Source organism: Diplotaxodon limnothrissa, linkage group LG10 (assembly GCF_057381915.1).
Source record: "Diplotaxodon limnothrissa isolate DT_005_m linkage group LG10, D_limnothrissa_male_GT1.1, whole genome shotgun sequence".
Lineage (NCBI taxonomy): Eukaryota > Metazoa > Chordata > Actinopteri > Cichliformes > Cichlidae > Diplotaxodon > Diplotaxodon limnothrissa.
The window spans coordinates 10328707-10347617 of NC_140605.1; the positions used below are offsets into that span (position 1 = coordinate 10328707).

At 40.5% G+C, this 18911-nt stretch overlaps 1 protein-coding gene across 1 annotated transcript in view; it reads right to left on the reverse strand.

Annotated features, from left to right (window-relative positions):
• LOC146623891 (roundabout homolog 2-like) overlaps positions 1-6330 on the reverse strand; it is a 97007-nt gene extending 90677 nt beyond the window's left edge. Inside the window, exons 1-2 of the mRNA XM_085364857.1 lie at positions 6276-6330; positions 2669-2995 (exon numbers count right to left, since the gene is read on the reverse strand). Coding sequence (XP_085220983.1) covers positions 2669-2995; positions 6276-6330 — 382 coding nt within the window. The remainder of the gene's footprint in view (positions 1-2668; positions 2996-6275) is intronic.
• Between the last annotated feature and the right edge of the window lie 12581 nt (positions 6331-18911).

Genomic DNA, 18911 nt, shown 5'->3' on the forward strand with positions numbered 1-18911 from the left:
AAATCTTTGGACATATGAAACCAAGCTTGACTTGTTCGACAATTATGAGGAGTGAAAAGTATGGCGAAGGAGAGAAACAGTTTGTGATCCAAAGCATACCACATCATCTGTCAAACATGGTTGAAGTAATGTTATGGCATGTATGGCTGCCTGTGGAACCGAGTGGTTATTGATGATGTGACTGCTTAAAGAAGCAGCACTAGCAGGCTATGCTAGTGCTACTTCTCTGCTCAGACTCAGCCAAATGCTGCAAAACTGATCAGACAGGACTTCACAGTGCAAATATATAATTAATCAGAGCGCAGCAAAAGCAACCTAAGAGTTTCTCAAGGCAACAGAATGGGAAACTCTTCAATGGCCTTGTTACTTTTCTTTTATTAAAGAAAAATAAATTGAAGGCAGAAAGGCCCACAAAAAACAGGAACTAAAGGTGGTGGCAGTAAAGGACTTAGAGAGCAGAAACAACATTTCGTGATGTCCATGGGTTGTAGAATTCAGGCAGTCATTTCATTTACTTTTGGTAAATCCATTGAATTACTGCCATAAGTTTATACTCAAATCACATCTCGCTTGTGTGATTTAAATTAACTAAGGTGGTGTAGAAAGAAAAATACACACAAAAAAGTGTCATTCTCCAAATATGTATGGCTCTATCTAGAAATACGAAGTGTACTCATGAGGTGTACTCCTCAGAGCCAACACTGATCCTTCAAAATGTCCTCAAAATGATTACGATGGTGCTTTGAATACAAAAAATATAAACCAATTGGTGTGGATTCAAGAATGTATCCTATGATGTGCAACAAAACATGCCTTTCAAAGAATATTAAAGCTTTGCTGAGCCATGCTGAGGAAGACATTTCTATATTTTCTAATATTTAGGTGTTGCTACTCTATTTTGGGTAAGTCACATTTGCAACATATGTATGGTTGCTACACATAACATAGGTTTCTCACGAAAAAAAAACCAAGAAACAATTTATAAGTAGCTGCAGCTTTAACAGTGACAAAGAATGTGAGAATTAACTCAGAAAATGAATTCAGAATGCCGGTTTGAGCTACAGCATACAAATGAGCTTTATTGTGTTTAGGGAGAACCAGAAAATCCCCACAAAATCACTCTGACACAGTCACTGTGCTCATAAAGTAGGCATCTATTCAGTCAAGGGAATCAGTGAAGCCGCCAGAAGATGTGTCTCTTGACATTATAACGACAGTTTTGGGTCTCTGGTTTCTTTATGAGAAAGAATTATTCACTATCTTCAAAGACAACTGTACAGCTCAAGAAGTGCAGTGTAAATGTGATACAAAGTGCAGTGTAAATTCCGATTACAGTGAGACAGGGATGCTAGATAATACCAGCTATAATACCCGACACCACAATGTCTCGTTTTGTATGGGGAAGCCAATGTTGTATCCTCTGACGCACACATACACACAGACACACAGACACACACTCGTTCTTATGGCTCGATTTGTATGTCCTATTACATTGCCAGCATCTGCGTAAGCCTCAGCACTTCCAGGACAGTTCACTGCCTTGAAACAAAGACGAGGTATCATCAGTAAAAGAAGACAACAGAAACACAAGACAACAGGGACTGAATACAGCAATAAGGCAAAGAGATCATGTGGTGCACAAAAAGAAGGCACAGAGATTTCAGATAATGTCTTGAGCTACAATTAGCTTCATGGTTCTTATCTCAGTTTTTTCCCCTTCCTTTTCTGTGACTTGCCCATAAAGCCAAGGGTGACAAATCAGCTGAAGCCACAACAGTGCCATAATTCTGACTCTGACATGTTCTTGTTTTAACTGTAGTAATGTAATTGTAGTACATCATAGTCAAGTCATTAGGTTCATGTCTTATATTCACCTATTTTGGAATTAAAAAGCAAATATAACAGAATGCCATGGGTGGGTGAATATTTTTTTTAATTATTATTTTAAAACCAAATTGCAATATATTGTTTGCATGGAATTCCCCATCTGTGCTAATGATAAACACAGAGCAGGGGAGACGGTGTGGGTGTTTTTGTGTGCATGCATGTGCGTCCGAGCGTGTGTGCATCTTGTTCATGGCAAGAAATCAGCTCAGTTTAGCACATAATGGAAATGTGAATAGCCCAGAGCGCCTTTCTCCCACACAGGGAGAGAACTGGCTGGGAGCTGGCCGCGTCTTTCCAAATCCCAACACTGAAAGGGAGTTCGCTGGGTTAAAATCCTGCCTCCTTTTGCTCTCCCTCCCTGGAGCGATTCACAGCTTTGCCCATACATTACTCAAACAGGTCATCCAAACAGGTCTCACTAGCAGTCAGGAAACATATTCACACACATATGCGCACACACGTTATGCACACGGCTGGGTAAATTAACACACACTTGTAGGTTCAGCGGAAAGGTTATGTGATCTTGCGTGCACCGTGACAGATGACATCAGATGACATATACGGTAGCACAACAGCTCCACATTGTTTGCTTAATTTAACCTCTACTTTTTTATGCAATATTAGCACATTTTCATATTTTCATATACCCCACAAAAGGTTACCACCCTCACCCATGCTCCATATTCATTTATTTCCCTTTTTTTTTCATGCGACATTGAGATTTCTTTGACCATGTTATTACCTTTGTGCCTAGAGGGGCACAATGAAAAGTCAAACTTACGTGCTACTTCTAGAGACGCGTTCCGGCTTTTGGCCTCCCCCAGATAGTTTCGGGCCACGCAAACATAGATGCCATCGTCTGGCTTGCTCCGTCGTCCATGAACGATGCGCAGGAAGAAGAGGGACCCACTGGGAAGCAGCATACGGTGGGAACGGGGATTTTCCCTGTTTGTCTCAACACGCTCCCCGTCTTTGTACCATTCCACCGTAGGCGGTGGACGACCCTCTGCCTTACAGTTGAGAGTGGCTGGCTCCCCCTTGGACACAATGAGGTCAGAAGGGTGTTCCACAATGCGGGGAGGGAAGTCTTCCTGGCGAAGACGAGACCCTAAAGGAAAGGAATGATGATAATGTTTATTTCATATACACATATATTTCTTTTTTAACCAACAGTATGTTTGGGATAAAGGTTGGTAACCCCTGAGTTACCAAAAACAGCAATATCAACTACAAATGAGCAACCTTTAAAAGTTAATAGGCACTGTGTCATACAACAGCAGTAAAGCAATACTGGCTTATCACAGTTTCTCTAAAATAAAAAAAGAGAGAAAAACAGGGAATTGTTGATTATCATACTTCTTTTGATTAAAATAATGACAGCTGATGACAGAGAGAAATCTTGGGGAATTATGTTGGAAAATAAGTAATGGTTTTCGTCTGTCACTAAAATAATAATTTCCACTGCAATTTAAACTGTAAATTATGCCTCTGCATCAATTTGTAAATATGATTGGTGGAACACACAAAATATAATGTGATTACAGTACCTGGAAAAAAAAAGAAAGCTGATTAGTGTCAGGTTTTTATTTGCTCTACAATATACTGTGTTTCTAAACTGAAGCTTCCATATTTACTTTCACAGACAGGAGCTGAGGAGTCATTACATCTCATTAACTTTTTCATTAACACGTTCCATCAAACACTGACATCATCACAAACATGTTGTCACAGTGGGTGTATAACAGCAGCTGCTACAATGGATTTTTTGATTTGTACTTTAACACTAAGGATGTGCAAAGTTCACTATGTGCTTTTCAAATCAACAGCTATATTTCGCCATAAATAATATTTACGTTTTAACCCCCAGTATTTGATAGCTGATCTCCATCAAATGTCACGGGAATGCCTGATTTTTTTTTTTTCCATTTATTGACCAATTCAGTGGTGTTTCATATATTCCACCTCTAAATGTCACAGAGTAATGACCCGAATGTAGTGGCACTGTGTTTGTTTACCGACATGACAATCTCACAACTTTCATCTGTTCCATGGTGTATGAGCACATTAAAATATCTGAGTTAAAAGGTCTTCTCTGTCGTGTGCATACAAACAAGTCAAGTGTGTAGTGTTTAAGTCGCTAGAACTTACGTTTTCGACTGTCTTACGGAGAAAATAAATAAGATATATAATAAATAAATGAAAGTGATGTTTGGCTTCTCTTGTCTTTTTAACTGTGAGGGGGACAAATCATACAAACTGCAGAGGCAGCCGTGATCATTGACTGCTCTACAGCAACTGAAATAAAGTCATAAAAGTGAATAAAAATTGATGTGATGGTCTATAATGTTAAGAGGTTTGTTGACAAAAAGCGTTCCATTAGCTGGCACCAGCATGCCAAAGCAGGGAGATACACTGCGTATTAAAAATGCTTTTAAAACTCTATAATCTATAACATTTGTGTGGCTCTGCAAAGTCACACAAACACATATTTTGTGAAATACTGGCTTTGTTTAATTGGTCTTCCCATTACCCGGTCTCCACAGTAGCTAATGCAGAGTTTGAGGCTTGTTCTGTCAGACAACAGAATTTAAATTAGATGATTTAAGTTGTGGGTGGCACATTGGCTCAGTGGTTGGTACTGTCATCTAACAGCAAGAAGGTCCTGTGGGGTCCTGTCAGTCTGTTGGCCCTGTGATAGACTGGCATCTCATCAGGAGGGGGTTGTCTATTTCTTACTCGGGGCAGGCTCCATGGACACTATGACCCTGAATGTAAATGAGTGAAAAAAGAAGGGAAAGATTTGGATTTTTTTTTTTTAAATGTAACTCCTTAAAATGGGGGTTAAAAAGGCAGATATAATTTTAATGGAGTCTGAAAGTAAAGAGTTATATTTAGATACATTTAGAACAGTTAAAATATTTTTAAAATATTTTGTCCAGGTCCAGCCTTTGAGGCTCATTTTTCTTCCCAAATATGTCCATTTAGTGAGAACTATCCATGGTGCTGAAGCCCACACTCAAAGCCTTGCAGAAAATAAGTAGTTATTTGGGAGCTTACATGCAGTGGACACTTTGATAAAAACCAGGTTACGCTGACAGTGTTTTACCAGTACAAGCTTCAGCTTATAACTTGGAAGATTCCTTTAACTGAAAACATAAGAATGGGTATGCTGGATGTGTATTAACATATATCTCCATATTAATACATATATATCCACAGAAACCCATTAAAACCAATGCAACAGCCATGCATTAACAATGGCTTATGATGTAACTGTCAGAATGTGCTGATTCAACCCAGTAAATGTATAGAAAAATGTGGTGTGCCAATCACAGGAAACACCTGTCAGCAGGAGTCCAATACAAACTTCAACTCCTATGATGACCTCAGCGTTCAATCAACACCCGCCCCCCGACTACAGGTTTCATAAAGATGAGATGATTGCTGCTCTTGTGTGCTGCATTGACACACTGTACCATATAAACTCAGCATTTCCAGTGTACAGGAAACACCCGTTTCAAAAGCCACTTTATGTGCTGTGTAGTGCTTACACCTGCACACATTTACTCTACTGACACAGATTTGTGCTATATGGGACAAAGTAGCACAAAACACTTCAGGAGATTGAACAACGCAAGATTCTTGAAATGTAAAGGTGCAAATGAATTTTTGTGCATACAGTGTTTATGTTAAAAGGTCCATTGTACTGAACACATGCACAGCTTGGGACAGATTTTAAGACTATGTGAAGGTACACTGCCTCCACGTCAGACTAGACATTTCAAATTTGAGACAGCAGAAGGTCCATTAAGTTAACTGATCAACCTGAACGTGAGGCCACGTATCTGACGCAAGATAAAGAGAATTAAAGCAATATGTGGGTCCAGCAGGAGCCATTATAGGTTTCGATATGAGTAGAACATGACACTGAAGGAGCAGAAAATATTATTTTTTCAGATAATATAGGGGGGAAAAGTTTGGCTGCCTGGACTTTTTCTTTTTCTTTTTTTGTCAGATTACTCAATATTGATAAGCTGTCAACCATTTAATTCAAGTAAGAAATCTATTCAGCTAAGGGTACCCCGTATAAATAAATAATCACTTTGTCTACCTAACCATTAAATAGTTGGTCTGGAACAAAATCTTATACAGGGGCTAAACTAAAAAGAAAGAGAAGAAAGTATATAATATGATGACCAAGAATTGAAGGGTGCCAGCTGTTAATCGCGTACCATACTCAGTATCTTCTTGGTGGACTTAAGCTGGAATCACTGTGGTCGAATACGCATCGGGTCACAGTTGACTATTCTTTCTATAGCATGACGTGGGACGAGACATCCTTTTAACCACGACGCTAAGTAAGAGATGCATGCACTGTATGAACTTACCATAGGTCTGGGTGTGCAGAAGTCCACAGAGAAATAAATACTGTAGAGGACCCATTCTGGCATATTGGCCTCGTGAGCTATCGGCGCATGAATTCCTCCTCAAGCAGAAACAAAAAAAGAAAAAAAAGAAAAAGAATCTCATCAATCCTGTTTTCACTTGTGAGACTTTGTGACGATTTGTGAACTAAAAGAACCAAAACAGTTATTGTAGCCGCCGAGGGAAATCGTTCTCATTCACATGTCCATTCTCCCACTCCAAGAGCGCACAAGTAAGCTGTGGTCTGTCGACTCGCCGACACGTTGGCAGTTTCTGCAGTCACCAATTGCAAACATCACCGACGCCCAAAGACCCTCCAGTGACTGTCGGTCCCCCAGTTCAGACGCATTGGTCTGATACTTTACAAGGTCCGACGGCGGTGGAACTCATCCATCCCTACGTGGGACAAGTTGAGGGATGAAAGGTGGAGACGGGATTCAGTGAGAGGTGAGCAGCTGAACGGTGCAGCACAGCACAGCTCAGCCCCTCCTCTCCTCTCTCTTGCCCTGGGAGAAAAAGCCGCGCGAATGTAACAAGCACAATAAATCTGAGCATTAAAACTCAGCAGCAGTTTAGATCTGAACTGGTACAGCTATGGTCAGGAGTAGTTTTCTTTCTTTCTGTTTTTCAAGGAGATCACAGACAGCTGATATACTCATAGGCATAGTCAGCAACATGATGAGTGTCGCGTAAATGAAAGCGCGCTGTTTTGGCTGGCTTCTATTAGATTTTATTTCCTTTCATTCAATTTGTATGTACTTGGACTGATAAGATCTTAAAGCACGCCTTATTATACCTAACTGTTATTTCAAAATGTTATTATACATGTATAAATATATATTTAGCTAGTTCATCTCCGTTTGAATGAATTAAAACATCAGAATGCGTAACATACACTTGCTCGGTTTATACTTTTAGAGACTCGGTGTTAGATCCCCCAACACATTATTCCCATTCCCAACATTGCACCTGCAACTAGATATACTAGAGCCATTTTGTTTATCCAGCACACAAACATTCCTCCTTTATCTTGCAGATGTGCTCTCGCAGAGCTGATGCATCATTTCTGTTATCATTTGTCTCCTCCTGAACTCGACCCAGCGTCACCCCGCCAAAAGACACGAACGGTTGAGTAAAACGATTGAAACAAAGCTGTCTGATTTTTAGTAGCTGGCATTTTATATTCATGTTCATGGTTGAGAGAGCTATTACAAAGGTGTACAGCTGTGAAGAAATGGCACTTCATTCCTGCCCGCTGCCTGAGGCTCTTATCCAGTTTTTTCGTCAATACTGCTCAATATTGTCAATAGCATTATAAACGCAGTGCCTCACTGTTAGATGAGAATGAGATGAGGCTGTATCAGGTGCTATTGATCTGGCGAGTGAAATTAAAGCATTTTTTTAGTGCTGTGTTCACAGCAGTAGATCGAATAATAATTGTGGACAATGACTAAAATTAGTCTGTATGAAAGGGGTGTAAAGTGAACAGAATTATTTACACTGGATAGATCTCATTTATCACACAATTGTGTTTTCAAAATATTTTTTTTCCTATGGCAGCAGCCTTGTTCTTGGTGTTGTGGAGACATCTTTTATGTCTATAACTCTTTGCCTTAAAAGGGCAAGCCTTTACCAAAACTAGATTACTGTCATTAAGTGTCATCTGGGAGGAATAAAGTACTGCATTACCATTCCTGCCAAACCACAAAGGAATGGTCGCTTTAAGTGACCTGGCACCAAATGACAGTTTTTCAAAATTTGATGTTCAAAGTGACCTTAGCCCACAGCGAGCCCTGCCTCTCGGAAGTACAAGGAGGAGATAATAAATAGGCTTTTCAAGAAATTAAAAACCTCACAAAATCCATCAAGGTGAACTTTAATGACAAGTAGAGGAATCTTCAAGAACACGGTGAGTGTAATTGTGGCAAATAACTTGATACATAATGCTGCTATTCATCATTAACACTGATGAATAGCACATGCTAACACATATTCTATGGTGCTTGTTCTGTGCTTTATTTTAAAATCCCAAATGTTATTAATTAAGTTACTTATTAAGTAAAAGTATTTTTAAGTATCCCTCAATTAAAATAGATTAATGAATGCACCTGAAAAAGGTTATGTTGCATAAGTATTTGTGTACTGGCATGTGAGATCTTGCATAAGGTTAAAAAAAAAGAAATACATTTATTGAGTGTGGTGATTTGATGTTTATCTTGAAGTTGAATAAGATAAGGGAGGCAGAGAAAGACCCCATCTTTCATCACACACTACAAGATAGACAGGTTTCCAGGCAACGTGGGATTCTGCTGCCTTTCTCACACAAACCAAAATCAAAAAGACTCTCATCAATCTACCTCTCTCCCCGCGCTGATCACACATAGGAGACAGTGTCAAGGTCAGAAGTTTTGTCTGCACCATTACCTGCTCATAGCTGTGTTTGTCCAAGCCAGAAGTGTTGGAGGTAACAGATGGTGTGTGTGACAGTGTGTTCAACACGCTCACGCTCAGCCTTACTGAGAGTAGACAGAGTAGACATGTGTCCTGACCACAAAGTCCAAACCTGCATACAAGTGTCAGACCTCTGTCTAACCGCTCAGGGTGCTGAGTGCAGTGGCAATGCCTTGAAAATCAAACTAGTGATCCGAGTAATTGATATAATAAAACTATTATAAAAATTGCTCAGATCAGTGACTTTTTTGGATTTTCAAGGCATTGCCACTGCACTCAGCACCTTAATAATATATATATATATATATATATATATATATATATATATATATATATATATATATAGTATCGGAGCACTAAGTGCGGTGACTCCCAAGCTAGGCGAGTGGCTCCAGCAGATCCCGGGAATAACATCGGAGATCTCTGTCCAGAAGAGCGCAGTCCTGGGAACAGTTAAGATACTGCGCAGGACCCTCAAGCTTCCAGGCCTCTGGTAGAGGACCCGAGCTTGAAGGATAAACCGCCCGCAGGGGCGTGCTGGGTGTTATATATATGTGTGTGTGTGTGTGTGTGTGTGTGTGTGTGTGTGTGTGTGTGTATTTTCCATTTTCAATTTCTAAAGAGCATTTTTTTTAACTTTTCTTGCTTTTATACTATTAAAAGTAAGTATTATATTATACTTACTGTTTTTTTCTACAATATAAAAGCCAAATACTTTCCAGATAACAAACAAACAAACAAAAATGTCAATTACAAGTCAATAGAATAATATCCACATGGTCTTACTTAATTAAGTAATACAGATCACTTAAACATTAAAAGCAATTAGTTCTAGGACTGATAATACTAGGTTAACAAACCAGACTAGTTAATGGAGATCACTGAATCATTTTGTTTCTTTGTTTATTCCACAAGATACATGAAGCTGTATTGATTCATCCATCCTTCCATTCTGTTAACTGCTCATTCAGCTAGGATACAGGGTGGTAGTGGGCACCCTCTGGGATAGTGCCGTAGCATATCCCAGAGGGGGGGGGGGGGGGGGGGGGGGTGGTCAAAAGGCAGAATATACCCTGGACAGGTTCCAAGTCCATTGCATTGCTATCTCAAGGATCAATGTATTCCAAAACAGTGCAATGCTTCAGTTGCAATGAAAAAAGTATTTTGTTGTGGTAGTAAGTTTCTCCCTTCATCTCCTCCCCCTATTTTCAAATGTGGTTGAACATCATGAATTATAAGGATCATGTGTGGGTGTGGTTTTTTTTATACATGTCATAGAAAAATGGTCTGACCTTCCTTCCAAATACAACACGATGTAGTTGGAAGCTTATAAAAAAAAACTAGAATGGAAATCTAAAATTGTGAAGGTCTGACTGACTTATGAGGGATCAAATCACTCTTTGGGATCTCTTTTGTAACAACACAACAACACAGCAGGCACAGTCACAAGGAATGTCTGTTAACTGGTGGACTACTGTACTTGGGTCTATTACAGTAAGAGTCTGAAGTCTGAGAAAAACAGCTTCACAGGAAAAAGAATGAGGTTCTGCTGGGGGAAACCTCTGTGTTCCTTTCTGACCTGGATTCTTTAAGGCTAGGGCAACGCGATTGGCATTGGCATCATGATTACTGAATTTACCAGTTGTAAATTTGAGTTTACACAACAAAGTGGGAATAATTACACAGAATTAGGCTGTAGAACAACTACAGTACATAAAGTAGAGTAGATGCTGCTCAGAAAAGGCCGTCATCTAACACATGCGCAGGGACATCACTGTATGCCATCCCACCTGTTTAAGGGCAAAGAGTATTGGCTCCTCACTCTGAAACGTTGCCCTTTGTCTCCTTGAGTTTGAGAAGGCAGATTTTATCCTCCAGACCCAGCAGGCTGTGAATAAAGTAAGTATGCAATGCAAATCAAAAACCATGGGAATAACTGTCTCCACTGAGGTTCCTTTGAGTTCCTGTGTTGCTGTGCTTTTCTGGATCAAACCTGTTCTTTAAATTTCAAAGTGTACCATACCTCTTGGGATACTTTTGTAGGACTCTTAAAAAATCAAAGCTAAACATCGCAAGATGTCTCTTTTCAAGAGATGTATTTTACTTTCTGGGAGATGAGTGGTGTTGTCAATGCATTACTGTCACTTTATTCTCTTGCCGTAGTCACATTGCTTCCCCTGTATAACTTCACGCTTCACAAGACACCATTGAACTCCTGACATACCTTGCAAGAGTGGGGAGAGAAGAGTCCAATCCTAGCAACTCCATTTAAATGCTTTCAAGGTGAAAAAGACCCCATTCAGCTTCTGAAAGAGGTACTTTGGGGACACTAGTGGGAAACTTCTCTGGCAATATATAGATGTAGAAGAAGCAGAAAGGGTTTTTGCTTAATCAGGCAAAAGGACATTTAAACCATTTGTTTTTCCTCTGGATGAGCACAGGGGAGAAAGAAGAAAACAAGGAAGAAAATGCTGAGAGCAATATGAGGTAGAAACCCCAGGAAGCACTGTGCACATTTTCAAAATGGCAGATAATAGACTTCTCCCATGCGTGTAAACATTGGATTTCCATAGAAATGGCCTCTTTCTGTGTTTCAAACGGCTAGTCATGGGTGAGAGAGTTATGTGGCACTCACCTCTTAATCTTGTTAGATGTTTTTAAAAATAGCACTGGTTCTGTGTTTTTTTTGTTTTGTTTGTTTTTTAAACATTGAGAGACAGAAAGCTTGTGTCAGTATTTGTAATTTGAAATCTGATTTAAAAATTATGTTTCTGTTAATGACAAAGATATGATTTCTTTTAATATATGTTTTGCTGATGGACGTGACAGGTTATTGGCCAAATGTCACAGCTGAAATACTCCCCCCACCTCCCAAACATGTTTTCTGTTGTTTCTTGTAACTTCCTGTATGAAACCAATTTAATATAGGAGATTAAACAAGAAATTTCATGTTAGGTTTACACATGCTTCCAATGACAAAATGAATCTGCACCATCTCTTCCTGTGACTGGATTCATATCTTTCCCATCATTATTGTTTTTTTTTTTTTTTTTTTTTCTAAGTGACATCAGAAACAGCAGCATGTGACATCACGTGATGGCGGAGCTTCAGTTCATCCTTTGTCATCCTTTTTTTTTTTTTTTTTTTTTTTAATAGGACAGGGGGAAAGAATGAAAGAAAGAGGGGGAGAGGAAGAAAGAAAACCAAAGGGGAGAAGAGACGGTGAGAAGGGGGGGAAGAGAGAGAAAAAAACAAACAAACAAACAAACAAAAAAAAAACTCCTGGGTCACCTGTATGGAGAGAAAGAAAAACAAAAAAAACAGGGGAGACAGCAAACAACAAACAGCAACATAATAATAAAAAAAAAAAAAAAAGCACCATCACAATAAACTAGCTAGTCATAGATATCAATAGTTACTAAATAATAAACGATATTGTGCAGCACGCAAGATAGACAGCGCACAGTGTGCTTTGAGGCAGCAGCCAAGAAAGCTGTAGTCCGCATCTGTGAATACCCATGTGTACACCTGTGTGCATACCTGTGTGGATCAGCATGCTTGCATTCCAAAGGTTTCTCCATGTAATGATCTGCTAGAGAGTGTGGGGAGCCACAGCCCTGTCCTCTATGGTATCAAGCAGGTATGGAGGAGATCAAAACTCCAGACATCCAGAGGCCCCCAGAACACAAGAGACCAAGGAAGACCCACAGAGGGGCAGCCGCGCCACTGTCCCAGTAAGAGCTGAGGAGAGTCCCAGATGAGAGCTCATTCAGCAGCCGCGGAGCAGAAGCCAGGGGGAGTTGCAGTGACGCGCCCGTGAGCTCCGCCGGCAGCCAGCTGTGCCTGAGTGACCGAGCCCCAGGCCGAGAGGCCGGGGGCACCCCACCTCCAAAGTGGCCCGAGCGAGCCCCAATAAGCGGCCGCCAAGGAGTGAGCCGGTGTGTACCCGGACGCCCACCCCCAGATACAAAGAACCACCAACGCACCGATACCTGAGGGAGTCCGCCACCGGCAGGGGAAGTGGTGGTGGGTGGAGATAGGCCTCCAAACCTTGGAGGGCCCGAGATGTCCCCAGAGAGGTGACGTCTGATACCCAACCTGACATATAGACACAGACATACAGGCACACACAGACACAAACATCCATTCCCCCCTCATGCTCTCATATGTACTTCACACTCAACCGACGTGGAGACAGACATAAAGGGACGCTGTATACACGATCACACTCCCCAAGCGTACTCTACTAACCGGGTCTAGGTACCCTTGCCCCTGGAGGGGGGAACTGCACCCAGACCCAGGTGGTGTTACCCTTTTCCCTGCGGTGGGGAGAGGCAGACCGCCCCGACTCCGCAGCAGCAGGGAGGCCCCAGACCGCAGTCGGACGGCCCATTCCTCCTAGCCCCCCCGCTCCAGTAGGCCGCAGAGAATGGGGGTGAGAGAAGACTCCAAACCTCCCTCCACCCGCTCATTGTAGTGTTGATGCATGTGTGTTCTAAGGTGCAATTAAAACCCAGGAGGGCATAGAGCTACCTGCCAGAGAGCAGCAGGTAAGCGCATAGTCCCTCCTGCTAGCCCTCAATGTCTACATGTATTTAAAATTGAGAGGTGGGCAACGACGCCAGGGGTGAGGCGTACACCCTGATGGTAACTTGGACTCCGTGTATCGTGCCCACCCCCAAGATCCTATATGTATGTGTAATGAGGGTGTGAGTAATGTGAATGTCTAAGTTGTGGGATAAAATTGAGGCAGAGGCAGCCAGAAGGGGACAGAGGGGGGGGTAGCCTCCTCTGCATCCTGGTGACATACCCCTACTCCAAGGCCCTGCATGTGTGGGTGGTTGTGGTGGAGCAGGAGGAGGGAGGCAGCTGGAGATGGGGAGGGAAGGAAGGGAGGGGCAGGTGACCCCTCCCTGGGGCCAGCTCCCCCGCTGACCCCAGTAGGCACTCCCACACTCCGCGACCCGCCAGGGAAAGGGGGGCCCAGGCCCATCCAGACCGGGGCCCAGCGCAGCAGCGCTCCCCGGCCCCACAGAGCCCGGGACAGTCCACCCAACCCCACCACAGAGAAAACTGCACCCACCCCACCATCCACTCGTCTTCCAGACTACATGAGACAATAGACGCCCAGGCTGAGATCTTCCTCCACCTCTCCTGTATCCCATCATTATTGTTTATGAACAATTATGTTGTGAACATAGCAGTTTTTTTTAAACAATTCATGGTTATATATTTTCACATGTGGAAAAGTTTATGTGATATTAACTGAAGTGAGTGATGACAGTTTGTAAATTGTTATTAGTACATTAAACCATTTAAAGTTTGTGTTTGCACTGAGATCCTAACAGCGCAAAGTTTTATTAACAAATGTAGCCCAAGGATTCCAATTCATAAGAAGTACAGATGATAGATGTGTATTAATAATGTGAGGACTGCTGCGTACTGTGTCTTGTTACAGTGCAATAGGTGTGGGACATTATGCATCATTGTGACATGCTTGTGTGTAGGCACAGTCTTGAGAAACATAATAACCCAAGAACAATGCATGCCAGAAAGCTAATACCTAAATTGTACTTACGCCAAAGGTCTCCTCTTGAAATCTGTCATGCACTCCTCCATACTAGATGATCTTATTAGATTTTGGATGACTTTCCTGCATAAATTTGCATTTCTTTGAGTAAAAAAATGCATTCATTTTACTCTATCGAGTTTACACAGCTCCTCTACTTCTGAGGGAAAAGTTCTCTCCTAGATAAATGGCAGGCCGCTCGATTAATGGGGTGATATGATCCATGCACAGCAGTGCGGGTTTGTCAGGAAGCAGGAGTAAGAGGAACAGTGAGTTTGCTGGTTTTGTGCATCAAATGAAACTCTGTTTTCTGATCAGTCTTCTCTTTGCCACTGACCTGTGGTCATAAGGCTTCTGGGCAGTGACCGAAAGAATGAGCCAGTGGATATAAGTGACTGAGGGTTTAAGGCTTGACTTTGCGTGACTGGGTAAGGGATTTAGTGATCCAAAAAGACTTTGATATTGTTGTTGCTCCCTCACATTGGCAGGAGGTTGTTCAGGCTTCTCTCTGGAGCCTTTGCCAAGTTTAATAGAAAATGTACTAAAAACATTTATTCATGAATGTAAAAAAAAAAAACCTCTTCGTGAAGTTTGTTATTATGAAACCTATTTTGTTACAGAAAAGGTTCAAAATCTTATGAAATATTTTATGCCTTCTTACGAAGCATTAGCTGACAAAATTGATGCCACTCTTATGCCTTTGAAAAAAATAGGAAACCATAACCTTAAAACTGCCATGTTATATGGTCCTTGCCCCCCACCCACTAATAAATAATTTAAAAAATACAGCTTTTAAAATAACAACTTTAAAATAACATAAACGAGACAAAAACTGCTGTTTTTACATTTTAGCTGTGATGGTACTGCAAGTCATTCAACAGGTCCAATAAGAAGAATTCTATAAGAAATTGTTATAGTGTTATATGAATATAAATTGGATGAAATATTGACTCATGTCTACATCCCTAAATTGCATTTAGGAATGTGGACATGGTCAAGACAAACTGCTGAATTTTAAACTGAGCATCAGAATGGGGAAGAAAGGTGGTTTAAATGTGTTTAATGCTGCCGGATAAGCTGGTCTGAGTATTTTAGAAACTGCAGATCTACAAGGATTTTCCAGCACGATCACGTCTGGGGTTTACCGAGAATGGTCCGAAAAAGAAAAGAAAATATTGTGCGAGTGACAGATCTTTGGGTGAAAATGCCTTGTTGATTCTAGAGGCCAGAGGAGAATGGTCAGAGTGCTTGAAGCTGATATGAAAGCAACGGTAACTCAAATAACCACTCGTTACAATCAAGGTATGCAGTTTTTCTGAACACACACCACATTGAACCTTGAAGGAAATGGGATACAGCAGCTTGCTCGAATTTTGCTGCATACATATTATAGTCTTATATTACTCACATAGTATTAAAATACTTCTAATCCTTAAGAAATATGCAATACACAGCTGAGAGGGTCAAGGCTGTTGTATATGAGAGAAATATCAGATTTATACTCAAATGAAAACAGCTATACTGTGTATTAGCTTCTCAGTAATATGAAGCTGGTAATGATTGGCCAAGCAAGCTACTTAGAATTACCTTTCTGTGTTATATATATTTCTCTTTTTTTAAATTTCAGTATATGTTAGAGAATGGCCTTTGATTTCTTGGAAATCAGGAAGAGGAATTCTCAGATATGTAGCTTCTACAGCAGTGCCACTGTACACTGCATATAGGGCATATTTTGTAAAATAGTTGGGTTTTTATTGGAGAAACAAAGGCATCAAATTGGGCTATGTCTTTCAATCATGTCCCCCTTTTTTGGTTAGGGGGATATAGACAAGTCTGATCGCTAAAGTAGTACAGACTGCGGATTGTGAACAGCCAGCAGGGATTAGACTGGTCTTGGTAGATCTTCATTAAATGGATCAATGTCCAAGGAGAAGCTCATTATTTGTGGCTAAATCAGGTAATACACTCAGATTGAATGGAGCGTGATTAGGTATAGAAGAACACAGGCTTGAGAAGCTGTCTGCCTGAAAACAGAAGTGAGACATTTGATGAGGAGATGCTGGTAAAGGAATTTTAATTTGCCAAAGTAGTCGTTGCTCTTGAACTTGTTATAGCTTCATTTGTCAACTCTACCTGAAGACCTAGCTATAGTGATATTCCTACAGTGAACGGCGGCGGTAACTGTTGGCTACGTGTATAGAGATCACTGTCAAGTATTGTTAATATTACATGCTGCAGTCTCTAACACTGTACACAAATCTTCATACTGGCTGGGTGAATTCTTGTAATAAGTATGCGCTTCTGTGCATTTCTTGTAATACAACTTTGCTGATTTGTCGGACGAGAGATATTTTTGTTCAAATATTCCTGTGAGAGATGACGCTAATATGAGCAGGCAGGTGGATTATTTCTGTAGCTGTAATAAGGCCTAATGCGCTATTGCTGTGTTAAATTCTGGTAATCCACAGCAACCTGAAAACAAAGCAATGACCTAAAGGCTTGAGAGAAATTAGTTTACTTTGTGTAAATATTTGAAAAAATGAAATGAAATTGGACATTTATGTTGGAAAATTGTATTTTTCAATATTGTTTTAGCAAGAAACAATGTTGGGAAATAGCGAGTAGCAATATCTCCCTTACTGAAAGACAGATAGGACTGTATAGCTTTTTATTCCACACTTCTGATTTAAATCTTTAGGCAGTTTACAATACATTATGGTTCATATCCAAATACTACAAACTCATTTTATTCATATAGATGGTATGGATTATGATATTTCTTTGATATTCATGTCTACAAAGGAACCAATTAATAATAAGAATATGGCATAATGACATGTTTTAGTGTAAAGACAGCTCATACCAAAATTGTACCCAAGAATGTTCATTCCTGTGGCCCTAAATACTCTTTGGTCACTGTAACCCTGCACTGAATACTCATATCAACAGTGTGAATAGAAGGGAAGAAAGTATGCATCCCAGCTGCAATCATACCACTTTCCAGGTGCTGGGATTCTAGGCTAAATTCCAGTGTTTTGAAGAACATTTGCATGCATTGGAAATAGGCCTTATGCAGATTTATGGTGACAGCTGGTACTCTTAAGACCTAAAAGCTACACACACAGATCTATGTGCCATTTTTTTAGGTCTAGAAAAAACATAACCAACTGTAGATATCGCTCTTGAACTGTTGTGAAAATTGTTTTGTGACCTCTGTTGCTTGTGTGTCATATATCTGTCACTGGAGATTGCCTCACATTTTCCCCCAAATGATCCAGTTGTAATTTATGTTTTTCAAAAAACCACTCTCTCTGACACCAGTATTGTGACTTGCTGCAGTCACCATGGCAGTCAGAGTAAGAGGCCATTCTCTGCTGCTGAGCATAAGGAGCCTTTTTGATGACTTTGTAGCAGGTTGAGTAGACGAGCTTCTGTAGCTTCTTTTGTTCCAAACAGTTTTTCATCCTAAAAGCTGGTCTGAGACTTTGTTCAGTTCCATATGTTTGAATGACATAAGAAAATATAGTGGCTTTCTCTGTATGTGCCACAAACACAGTGTGTTCTGTTTCTAAAACCCATGCAACTTTATTTTAAATTCAAGTGGAGATCCAAAAGTTTGCAAAGATATCAGTCATGTCAGCTTGAATAATGGGGGAAAGTTTCCCTTGGTGTCAGTGGAGAGCTGACAGCGTGGATTAAGATGATTTTGAACCGCCCAAGGCTATGCAGACGTGAACAAAGAGGGAGTGACACTGTATGTTAAAGGTATTAATTGTTGTGACAAGTTTAATTCTATTTTATAGCTATTTTACTGCATAACTTTGCTGTTTGTGACTAAAACAAATTTCCCACGTGTGGGACTAATAAAGGTTATCTTATCTTATCTTATCTTATCTTTAACACGCTCTTGTTAGCGTTCTCCTTAATTTTGCTTCTGCACTGGAAGATCCGGGACATCATGAAACTGTGGAACTGTCCTTGGAAGTCTGAAGTTGGATGAATGGATGGATGAAGACCACTAGATCAGAAATGCCACATAATGTGGAACAACAATGAACAATTAATATATACCTGTATGTTGTAATCCCTTTATAATAAACCATCTCACAAAACCACCCAGTGAGCTGGACGGGATCCTGAACTGAGCCTACCGAGTTGCTTAGACTTATGTCTGGAAAGAATTTTTTAACATCTTATGTTTTTAAATTTTTTATTTTTAGTATGTTTATGTAACACACTGAGTACAGTGGAAGCAATCAAAGAGATTGTGGCAGAGTGCTAAGCAGCTGTTGAAGTACTAAAAAATATTGAAATATTTGTGGCAACCGTCAGCTTAGTGTTCTTTTTTCCTTTTCCTTCAGACAAATCATATTTCCTGCTTTGCTGCCGGTGTATATTTATAATCAAAGCACAACATTTCCTCCATAGGCCAGCTCTGAATATCACACTATCACAGTCAGTCTTGTTTGCCTGCACATTTAAGAGGTATTTACAGGTATTTACAATTTTGAGCTGCACAGAAGCACACACTATGTTTATCCAACCTCTACCACAGCTTTGTCTGCCTCTGCAGTTGTTT